At 38.1% G+C, this 12,407-nt stretch overlaps 1 protein-coding gene across 1 annotated transcript in view; it reads left to right on the top strand.

The window, feature by feature from the left end:
* The window catches only part of EARS2 (glutamyl-tRNA synthetase 2, mitochondrial), a 470,754-nt gene that overhangs the window by 440,651 nt on the left and 17,696 nt on the right, over positions 1-12,407 (top strand). The window contains exon 8 of the mRNA XM_044061134.1: positions 7,689-7,824. Within this exon, the coding sequence (XP_043917069.1) occupies positions 7,689-7,824 (136 nt within the window). The remainder of the gene's footprint in view (positions 1-7,688; positions 7,825-12,407) is intronic.

Below are 12,407 nucleotides of genomic sequence, written 5' to 3' on the forward strand. Positions count from 1 at the left end.
AAAGAAGTGAAGTACCTGGAAAAAACACAGTCTCTGTGTAGTAATGACCATTCAGATTCCACCCAAAGTGTTGAAAGAGTCATAACATCAGGATACATTCATTGTCCTGAAGCTATGGAACAAAATTATAACCAATGAACCACCATGATGCCAAAAGCAAATGTGAAGCAGAAAAGGGTTAGTTTGTATTTCAGATGGGGTAGGGGGGGGGGTGTAACCAGGTAGGTGAGGGGGACACAGCTGTGTACAGAACTGAAACGGCTGGAAGCATGCCAGTTAAATTTCAGAATGTGAGTATCTGAAAACTGATTTGTGCAGATTTGTCCAGCAGTTGAGGGCAGATTGGAAAATCCAACATGCAGTCACCACTGTATGTAGTTGAATTAGACTCCGTCTCCTTCAATAATTTTTCTTCCCATCTAGTTATACTTGTTCCTTCAGAGGAATTTTATTATCATGACCTGTTCATTTAGAGGAGTTTTAGTGTTGGGTCAAGTAAAGCAATTAAGTTACAGTGAGTGTTTGCTTGAAAATGTAGATACGTTACATAAGCACGCTTAAATATAGTGGCTCAGTTGTCTCCCTTTGTATGCTGGTGAGATGGTATATTTGACATTGAACTCCTTATGGTAGAATGGCTGCAATCAGCATAGAGAGATGACAGCCCTGATTGCAGCAGATGACTTAGAATCATTTAGCGACCTGGTCACTGGTGGATCTTGCCAGGCATGATCTGAAGGAGAGACAAGCCTCCAGCTGGTTGGTTGATTTTGGAGACGAGGCAGTGCGCACCACTGCATGAATTTATAGCTAGCTTTGATAAGGGCTCAACCACGCAGCATGAGCAGGATAGCCAGATGAGATGAGACATGGACATAAATAGGCAGTTGTAGAGCCTGACATTGTGGAGGTGCTTTCTCCATGCTGCTTTTTCAAGTAATAAATATAGTTTAAGCAGAAACCCTCTGGTGGCTTCCTGGACAGAGTCTTAAGATTGTACCAGGAGAGGGGGGGGGGCATGATGGAGTGCAGAAGTTGGGAGGAAAAAAAAGAAATTTTGTCTTAAAGCTTATTTTTAACTATGTGCTTGTTTTCTTAGAAAATATTGATAATGTTGCTGGTGCATTAGGAATTTGACCATATGTTACTGGATATACTTAAAAAAAAGTGGAAATGTTCAACTTACAGGGAAATGGAGTCTAAAAGGCAGTGCTACGTATAATTTAGTTCAGCACCAACTGAGATTATGAATGAAATTTTACAGGGTCATTTGAAAGATCAGATGATGGCCTTGTGTGCTTAATAAACAAAATGGAAGCCTGACGCTGTAGCTTGAACATTTTTTTTTGTTTGGTGTGCAGAAAGAATAGCTATGAGTGGAGGTGTCCTCCCACAAGGAGAGTTGTTAGTGAAGTTCTCAAGTGTTTGTTGGGCCTGTTACTTTCTAATTTTTAAGATTTTTTTTTGAAGTAACCCTAGAAGGAAGAAAAATGGTGAAAATTGTTTTCAGATATTTTGGTTGAGTAATAGTTGAGGTGTAGTATACATTGTCTAAGGGGTGGTAGCTTGGGTGGGGGATAGTTAGGGTGAAGTTTGGCTTCGTAATATTAAAATGCAAAAAGATTTGGGTGTACCAGCAGTGTTGCAAATGAGTTAATGGCTGAGAAAGAGATATGTGGAAAAAAAGAGATGCTTCTGATAACTGAAGAAATAATGCAGTTGTGCTGTTGTACAGTGCACAGGCCCTATTTATATTTTCTGCTGTATTAGTGTGAGTATGTTTTGAAAAGAAAATGAAATGTCAGTGGTTTAGAGAAGAGAAAAAGAAGTGAGGAAGAAAGGGTGTATGAGGGAAAGGCAGACAATTTTGTTGGGGGGGGGGGTGTAACTGTCTTGGTCAGAAGTTGCCGTCAAGATTATTCCAATCCAGTGCCAGTGGGTAAGGGATGGAGTTGGAGGAAGCTACTGAATGTCTTTGCCTGGACTTAAAGTAGGCTTTGACTGCATAAGAGGTCACTATTCGAATTGGCTTGTCGCTTATGGCCCTTATGTAATACTGTAAGGTACAGACATGCACCAAAGCCATACTAGCCCATGGGCATTGATGATTAGGAAAAACTGGGGCACGAATGACTAAGTTTAAAAAGGCTCTATGACCGTTAGCCTAGTAATTTATGAGTGGTGTAAAAAAATTTGTGGTGTAAAGTGTCAACTGGGCAAGGCATTTTCTATTCACATAAAATTAGCTTGGTGTGCTGTGATCTCTTTGCCTCTTAGTAGAATACACAAGTACCAGAATCTTGCTGTTGTCTGTCTAACAAGAAGGCATATAGCACATAAAATTTCCATCCTGTGGACCAACAAATTTATATATATATATATATATATATATATATATATATATATATATATATATATGTTTTGTCCTTTCACCTTTTTGTCTTTTCCCTCTTTATTTTCACATCTGTTTTCTTAGTAGCATAGAGCAATCTCTGTATTGTCATTCAGTGATCAGGTTAGTATTACTTCCTGTAATATCATTTTGTAAATACTTTTGTTTTATTCTGTCATTATGTTTGTTCTAGCAACCATTTTATTTTATTTTCCTGTTAAGTTATATCCATCCAAAATTGTACTAATGGGTTAGAGTTCTGGCCCAGTACAAAATTATTATAAATAAATACATACATACATAACTCTGTGTATTTATGTGGGAACCTTCAGTTTTTCAAACAATTCTGACATAACTGTAAAAGACAGAAATAGAGTTCTGTATCCAGCCTCAGTTCTGTGAATTTGGTTGTGTGGTGACTCTTTGTTTAGTACCTCATCTGTATCCGTTGATGTCATTCTCTAGGAAGCCAGCTACAGGAAAGTCTTAATGTCTTGACTCAAGTCAATATACTCAGAATGTAAACCTTTTCCCATGCTCATGGATAGTCTTTTTCCCGTGTTTTAATTCTGGACTGGAATGTTAAGCTGTTTCATAACATCCATACCTCTTAACACAAGAAATCTAGACAAAGCCAGAAATAATGGGAGGACAAAGGCCCAAAAATAGGGACAGATTTAAAATATTGGTCCTGTAAAGTTAGAAAGCTGGTAGAATGACAGATTTTACATTATTATATATTTTCTGAAAGATATGAAGTCTGAAACTCAAATGACTCATTATTTAGTATTACTTACCAACTTCAATCCTCTATAATTTGCAAGAAAAACACAAATTCTATGAGGAACAGACCAAACATAAGAAGCAAAAACATTGACATTCTGCAAAAATCTGCACAGTTGAGAGGTATGAACCCATTTGAGTGCATTCTTAACTTGTATGTGGTCTTTAAGCTTTGTGCCGATAATCATTTTGATATGACATTCATCAAGTGGGTTCTGTGTATGAGACCATTAATGTGTACAGGACTTGAATATCCTGGCTGAGTTATTCAACGTAGAACCAGTTAAACGCACAGAAGATCATTGCATACTTTGCATGTTCACTAGTAATTGAGATTCTTTATTGGCAGAAAATCATAAACCATTTATGTTTTGTTGGCTTTATTTAAGGCTAACTAAGTCATCTCCATCACAAAATATTTAAAATTCCTAGTTTTGGTAAACGTTTTGCTGTGACATGTATCACATAATTCCAAAATATATTTCTAAGAAGTCTGGCAAAAAAACTCCAAATATAAGAAAACAGATAAAGCCCAAGTGTCAGTCTCCGACACCATATACTGCATAAAGCACTTTTCAAAGTCCGCAGTGCTTGAGTAGCTAACTTAAATTGCCTTCTTTTAAAAGTACTCTTGCTAAATATCCATGTAAAACTACAACTTGGTCAGCAGTCCATGTTTGCAAAACTTTACAAGCTGTATGCTACATCAAAGTAAACTTTATTGTCATTCAGATATACACAGCGGTGCAAGCTGAATGAAATTATGTTGCTTTGGTTCCAGTGCAAGACACAACAATAAACACATAGTTTGAATGACAGTAAGACTAATGCACATACAGTAATAATTAAAATATTAACACAGTGGATTACCACAATTGGACAGAAAGACAAACAATATTATATTAGTAGGAATTGCAAGACTATTACTTCACATTGTGATTACTAAAAATATTGGACTTCATCAGTTGTAGTATGATATATTCTGATGTTCATAATACACATGTATGGAGTGGTGTTTCACTCTTGACTGTTGCACACTCAGGAAGTAATAGCATAAGAAATCAAGCTAACTGTGCCAGTTATTGAAGCAATTTGCCAGAGTGATTACTGTAGCTGATACTTCATAGGAAGTGACATATTGATCTACTTATTCGCTGTCATTCCTGGCATTCAAGTTCAGCAGCCTTATGACAGAAGAAAGAGGCTCCTGTTCAGTCTAGATGTTTTGCAGTGTAAGCTGCGATAGCCCGAGGAACAGTGGGAGTACTTGCCATGGGCAGGGTGAGTGGGATCATTGATTATCTTCTTAGCCCTACCCACACATCGAATCTCGAGCAAATCATCCATGGTTGGGAGTGAGGAACCAGTGACTTTTTCCACTGTCCTCACTACCCTCAGTAGAGGCTTGCGATCAAATGCTTTACAGTTACCATACCAAACTATGATGTTATTTGAGAGGATGCTCTTGATGGTCGGCCTGTAGAAGGCTGTGAGGATGGACTGAGACAGGTTTGCCTTCCTCAGTTTCCATAAGAAGTGCAGACATTGCTATGCCTTCTTCACTATGAGGTCATCTGAGATGTGCATCCCTAGGAACCTGGTGTTTTGACTCTTTTTGCCGCCCCCTTAGTTTTCAGAGGTTGATGTATCTCCCGAGTCCTCCTGAAGTCCACTATTAATTCTTTGGTCTTGTTTACATTTAAGGCCAGATTGTTTCTGATGCACCAGCCTATCAGATGCTGCACTTTATCCCTGTAGGTTGTTTCCTCATCATTTCTGACAAGACCTGCTACGGTGGTGTCATCTGCGAACTTGATGATTTTGTTGGATTCATGCTTGGCCATGCAGTCGTGCGTCAAAAAGGTGAACAGCAGAGGACTCAGGACACAGCCCGGAGGGACACCCATGCTCAATGTAATACTGATTGAACTGTTATTTCCCACACATACTTTTTGGGGTCTGTTGATCAGAAAGTCCAGTATGCAGTTACATAAAGGGGTGTTGATGCCCAGTTGGATCAGCTCTGATATCAGATTCTAGGGGATGACAGTGTTAAAGGCAGAATTAAAATCAATGAACTGCATTCTGACTTAGCAATTCTTGTTCTCTAGATGTGCCAAGGATACATGAAGTGCTTTAGCTATTGCCATCAGCCATGCAGCAGTTAGATCTATATGCATACTGTAATGTATTCAGTGTTGCAGATAGGCTTGAAGAGCTATGGTTCTTGATCAACCACTCAAAACACTTCATTACTGTTGATGTAAGAGCAACTGGCTGGTAATTATTTAGACTTGTCAGTTGGAATTTCTTGGGTAAGGGAATGATTGTCGTATTTTTGAGGCAACCGGGTACAATGGCTAGTTGCAGGTATGTGCTGAATATATATTAGTACAGTGGACAGTTGGGTAGCACAGTTTCTTAGAACCCTTCCCATAATATTATCAGGACCAGCTGCTTTTCTTGGGTTTACTCACCTCAGGGTCTTCAGAACATCAGATGTTCTCAGACATAGCACCTCCTCACCCTGTTCAGCAGCGAGCTTATTTGGCACAGTGTTTTCGATATCAAATCTGTTGAAGAAGGTGTTTAGTTTGTTCAGAAATTCGGTTGTTGTCATTACATGGGTAGGATACAGGCCTGTTGTCAGTTATGGTTTGAATGCCTTGCCAGAGGTGTCTGGAGTCCCTTTGGTCAGAGAAGCGCCCGTGAATTTTATGTCCATAGGTCCTCTTAGTCTCCTTTATCCCTCCACTTAGATTTTCTCTGGCCTCTCTTAGAACATCCTTGTCTTTTGATTTAAATGCAGCATTTCATGCCTTTAGGAGCTCATGTACTTCACCAGATAGCTAGGGTTTCTGATTAGCATGCATGGTGGCGCATTTGATGACGGCTACAGATAGGACTGGTTTTGGAATTGCAGTAGAGTATTCTGTTATGGCTATTCAGCATTCTTAATCATTATAAAGAATGACATAATGTTTAAAGTTTTACCTAAGTGATATACTAGTGCTGGAGTCCTCATAAAGCATTGGTACATTTATGTGAGTTACTGATTATAATAGTTGATCTTCGAGGCCTTGAAGCAATATTAATTCCTTCCAGCAATTTCTTTGTGATATTAGCAGCCTGCCAAAATTCTGTGTTTAACTTATTCAGAGTTTAAACATATTGCACTGGGTATGATTATTGGATTACTGTTAAGAGTTCCTTGTTAGACAAGTTGTAGTTGACATGAGGTAATGCCAAATTTATGTAGGCATGATATTCCAGCAAATCCCAAAGGTGAGGCTAAGTGATGTACAGCAATTAAACTCTGATTATGACCCAGGTGATTAGGTTCAGATTAGCAGCCCCAACGCTGGAGAAGCCAGCTGGAGAGGGATAATAGTGAAGGGGCATGTCTTCTCACTTCTCTTATGGCTAAGAGGAGAAGCATGACTTTTTGAATGTATATTGCATACACAATTCACTTTGGATAACAGAGACTGTACAAGGGTGATTGCTCAAAACATGTAGGCTTATGTCACTTGCAAAAGAGAGTGAGTGTTATATGAAATGCCCACTGCACATCTAGCCCTAGGAACATTAACTGGGCACATATGGGGTGTTGGGTTTAACAAAAAAAATCCATGTTGGATGATGGCAGAACTCCTGGTTCTTGACTCATGCCCCCAGGTGGATTAAATGAGCTGTAGGGCTGTCACTCAAGTGGTCCAGATGGATCAGTTGTGGGAGTGGTAGACTATCTTGATGGTTAGGTGGGGGGGGGGGGCTAAGGGCAAAAAGAGCATGTTGCCTTACACTGGGGACTTTTTCTTAAATGCTGAATTATATTAATTACAGTTAAAATGTTCACACTGTAATCTGAAGTCTTACTGTAATGTGCTTGGTTTACTGACATTTTCCATTAATTAGGTGGTTGTCTCCTCACAGTAAGATGCTGCCTGGTTCGATTCTCAACTAGAGCGTCTTCTGCGTGGAGACATGCGTGAATAGATATAGATATATATAGATAGATAGATAGATAGATAGATAGATAGATAGATAGATAGATAGATATGGGTCTACTTCAGAAGACTGACAAACCAAAAGACTGAAAATTCAAAATACTGTACACATTTTTGATGCTGGGGCAACCCCTCTGCACCCCCCCACACCCCCTGCTAACTATGTATACCAAGTCCCAAGATTGCACAACAGTGAAGAAGGGGCACATTCCATCATTCAGTATTTTGAATTTTCAGTCTTTTGGGATTCAGTCTTTTGTTTTTCCAGTCTTCTGAAGTCGACCCATGTGTATGTGTGTGTGTGTATATATATATATATATATATATATATATATATATATATATATATGAGAGAGAGAGAGCGAGAGGGTCACTGTAGTGATTCCCATTGTATTAAAATTATTAAAATGTATATTCTAAGTCTTTATCACTTTCTTGGAAGAAATGCATCCTATCTCTAATTTATATTTTGTTGTATTTATTGTTTTTTTATTAATTTTCAGCTTGCTCCAATCTCAGAACATTGCTATGTCTACTGATGTGCTGAACAAAGAACTGAAAAATCTGCAGGAACAGGTGAAAGAGACCAAGTACAGTACTATGATGAAGCTTTTACGTCTGGCACTAAGTGGACAGGAGGTATGTCAGGGACATTTGCTGTGTGAGTATTAAAGCTACATATTAGGAAAGGTAGTAGATCTAAATGCATCTCAGTAAAATGACCAAAAAAGGAGGGGTCCCCCAAACAGACAGCAATGGAAGGGCTAGCGGTCACAAAACTGTCAGTATTATATATAGTGGGAAAATTAATGAAAATAAAATCTTGAAAAGGGAGCAGTAGCCAATATGTTTATAAGGAGTGAAGTCATGGATGGGATCATTATCAGCATGGTTAGAGAAAAGAAAAGTAGGCCAAACACAGAGTATTATCACTAGACATTGATTATCACCAAGTTATTAATATGTTCTCAAGATGGATTTTTTTTATTTGTTTTGAGAACACATTAAAAATAGTTACGATGGATGACCCAGTCATAAGTCTTTGTATTATATAGAGTTTAAGCTACCTTGATATACTTCAAGTTAGACCAGAAAATTGTAGGAGTGTGATGTGTTTTACTGCTTTGAAACCTGTTACACCCTTAATGCTGCCACACTGACAGTAGCCAGAAGCTAAATGTACCTCTTAAGGACTAACATCTTTAAAAGCTGTTAAATACTTCATTGTGCCTTTTTTGTATGGCATGTTGAAGTGCTTTCCAGGTTTTAAAGCTATCATTTCCAAGTGCTGTTCAGTGAAGGACATTGTGTATACTACAGCGTGAGACTAGAGTATCATAGCTCTGAATGGTACATAATAAAACTTGTTATATACCTCTTTGGCATCAGAGAGGTGCATAACAGGGATGTCTTTTACCCAGATATGGAGTGTAAATCAGTGTGCTCCATATACTACAGATGTTTTCTACACTGTTCAACTGTGAAGTTGTATAAGGGTAGAGGTACTAATTCTTACCTGTTGTTATTAAGATCTTTCACAGTGTACCATCCAATAGACTAATAATAAAGGAACACAATACTTTAGGGTTTGAAAAAACTGGGGGGTGCCAGGTAAGTACCATTTGAATGTAATGAATGATTATTGACAGCAAAATTTAGAGTGAAAAAAATATATCAAGACCAGGCCTGTTCACTGTCTTTAAAAAAATGTATTGTTAAGCTTTTCAGAAAAATTACATGTAGGCATCTGTTTTCACTTGGGTGAAACCCTATCTTGGCTTGAAGGAAATACAGCAGTGTCTGCACAAAGAAGTCTTGGAAATCAGATACATTGGGTATCGGAGATTAGAGACAAGTATAAGGATCAAATGGTCTATGTATAGAGAGAAGCACTCAAATGTTTATGAAAAAAGGCTGGGAAAAAGGGAGGAAGGCAGGGAAACGGAAATAGGCCACTGTGGATTGGGAAAGATTTAGGAATTAGTCCATGGAAAGGACAGGAGTTAAAGAAGAGAACAGACGAGTAGGCACAGTTATGAAGAAAACAGAAAATTGTCTGAAGATTTAGTAAAAACAGCAAAACTAGAAGAAGAGCAGATGGAATAAAGAGAGTAAAAAAATAATTATTCACTTAGATGGGGAAAAAGAAATGTCATGATAGAAATGCAGAGATTTGTCAAAGGGGAAGGAATACAATAAGGATTGAAAAAAGGCAGAACTTCTCATTGAATTGTTCACTACTGTTTATCTTTATAAGGAAAAGGAAGGAAGAGTGACAGTTTGAGAGAAAGCTATAGGAAAGAGGAAGGATGTCTGATGGTCATATAGCAAGGGAAGATGTAGGAAAGAAATGAGTTAAGGGAAGACAATGTGCAGGTTCATGGCCTCGAGATCGTATATCCCCTAACAGATCTCTTCAGCTGGTCACTTAGCAGAACAGAAAGTTCAGTGGATGGGAGGAAGGTCATGGTAGGGTTACCACCTGTCCCTCTTTGAGAGGGTCAGTCCCACTTTGGGCAGTTGTGTCCTGCAAAAAAAAAAACCTAAAAAATGGCAAATGTCCTGAAATTTTAAGACAAAATATATTTTTACGTTTTCTTTAGTAGTTGCATAAAACAGTTATTTTGTATCTGGAACACATAAATATTATAAGAAATAGCATAAGCAACTCAAATGCTGCATAAATAAGCTTTTGTTTTGGCAAAAAAGTGAACTTTTGTCCTTTACACTGGCCATAGGTGTGTTTTGTTATGCAAAATCTCACATTTCTACAAAAAATGTCCCACTTTGGGCATTTGAAAAGGTGGCAGCCCTAGGTCATGGTGGTGCCACTGCACAACAGTGGACTAGAACTATTCCTGGAAACTACAGAACTTTAAGGCTAAACTTGATAGCAGGAAAAGTCACAGAAAAGATGCAGAGGGAAGGGCAAATTGGTTTCTTGTGACAAACACTGACCAGTGATGTCAGAAGTTTGGGACACCTATATAATTAGTGAATTAGCTTTTGTTTTGTTTAATACCTGAGGAAATACTCTTTATGAAAGATTGTACCATTTGTATTCTTTGTTTAATAAAGTTATCCTTGTTTTCATTCCTGAGCTGGCTTTGTCTACACACTACAGGTGAAACTTTTGTGCTGTGTCATATATGGATATGTCACTACAGTCCTTTTTTCGTAGGTAGATGTTTGTCGTTTATAATATCTTTAAATCATATGCATTATAAAACTGATTCTAAACATAAGTTTTAGAAATACACATTGGTGGCACCTATATGGTTATATGTTGTTTGTCTTGTGAGTTTGGCTTTTCATATGTGCATCAAATCAGACTTAGAATGGTACTTGCCTTTTTTCACCTTCCTTTGCCCCCACTAAAGTGTTGACATACAATAGTCAGTATGACAATATTCACTGCAATAACAGTCTGCATTTTGTTTAAATGGAAGATGCCATTCACTGCAAAGTTAATGCTATCTTATGATGACTGAAGTTTTAAAATGTAGTTCTAAGCATAATGTGCCAATTTTCATTAATTTTCTGATGTAAGTGCTTGTCCTGCTGAAGGTCACAGTGTTAGCATGTTAGCTGGACAGACCAGACTTCCCTATACCTAGCATGAGACCTCAGCAGCTGATCCTGTAGATTTCTTGAATTTCACAGGAAAGCTGCAGTGTCATTGCCGCAATAGGTGGGTAGGTCATATCTAACTCATACTGGTGATAGGTGGTGGTGGTCACTCAGTTGCGCGTGTGGAACATGGTTAAAGTTGCTTGTTGCTAGCACAAGCAGGGGTCTTTCAGGAACAAGTATTATTCCTTTCTGTTTCAGATGCCCAGAACTCCTGTGTGTAATCACAGGATGTTAGCGTGAACCTGTGTATCTCTAGTCCTATGAAGAGTGATCTGTAAGAATGCAAAGTTAAAGTGTAATAAGCAAAGTATCTTCAAAGTATCAACTTTGCATTCATAATGAAGATGTGATTGGAGCAGAATTATGGTCATCAGTTGGCAGTCACTCTGCCCTTTCCCTCCATTGTCTTTTTTTATTCAGTGCCCTTGTTAGGTTGAAATTAGTGGTGATTTGACAGTTTATGACTTAGAACTGCTATCTCTGCAGGTTCATCCTCGTGATGCCAGCACCCTCGTGGGCATTATGGCTGTGGGCGCAAACTATAGGTCTCTTCTGCTATCCAACTGGCAGAGTGAAATTTTTCCTACAAGAGCTCACTGATTTTCACCCTTCACTTGTTGATTTACTCAAACTATTTGGTTTATTAAGTATCACAAGCCTGATGGCACTTGTAGAAGCACTCAGTCAAGGACTGTTGTTTGGACTTGGTTTCAATTCAGCTAAGGTTATCTATACTTTGTTGGCAGAACTAGACTTTAGGTATGACCATTACCTCATCAGCTTTAGTCTGGAACTGTCATGTTAGTGTAACTGATGTGAAACTCTGGAATATAAGAACCTGTATCATGTAACATCTGATGTTATTTTCTTTGTGAGCAGCATACAACTGATCTTGATCAACTAGTAATGTTGTTTTACATGACCATCTGACTGCATTTGTCCCTTGCCCCAGTCAGTGTACAGCATCTTGTCACGGTGGGCAAGCATGTTTAAAAAAAAAAAAAAACAAAACAAAAACTCCACACTTTTTATTAAAAAAGGCAAATGTTAGAATGGTGTTGAAGGCACGTGCTTCAGCTAGAGGGCAATCTTAGATTGACCAATCATTATTGTTTACACCAGTAAGAGATTTTTAGAAAGAAGACTTTTTTTTCTCTAGAGCTTTCTGCCGCAACTAGTAAGCCAGCTGTTCTCTTCTTAATGGCTGACAGCCCAGCCTTTATCTCACCATGAACAGCTTTTACATCAGTTGAGTGCAAGCGAGATGCTCAGTTTTTTGCATTTAAGATTTACCTAATCAAGTGTAAATCTCTTCTTCTTTCTTCTCTTTGAATTACATTTGATCAAACTGATTATGCTTCTAATTTAAGCTGTGATAGGTTTTAGTTTCTTAACACACCAGAAGAGCATGTCTGGATAATAACATATAGTGCCAACACACCAAGGATTTACCTCGTCATACTTCTCAATTTACTAATGCAAGAAATCTGGACAAAGCCTAAAATAATGAGGGGACAAAGGCCAAAAATAGGAACATATTTTAAAAATTACTTTTATAAACTTAGTTTATAGAATAACAAGATTTTGTT

This window comes from Protopterus annectens, chromosome 2.part0, assembly GCF_019279795.1.
Source record: "Protopterus annectens isolate FY-2018-M chromosome 2.part0, PAN1.0, whole genome shotgun sequence".
Classification (NCBI taxonomy): Eukaryota; Metazoa; Chordata; order Ceratodontiformes; family Protopteridae; genus Protopterus; species Protopterus annectens.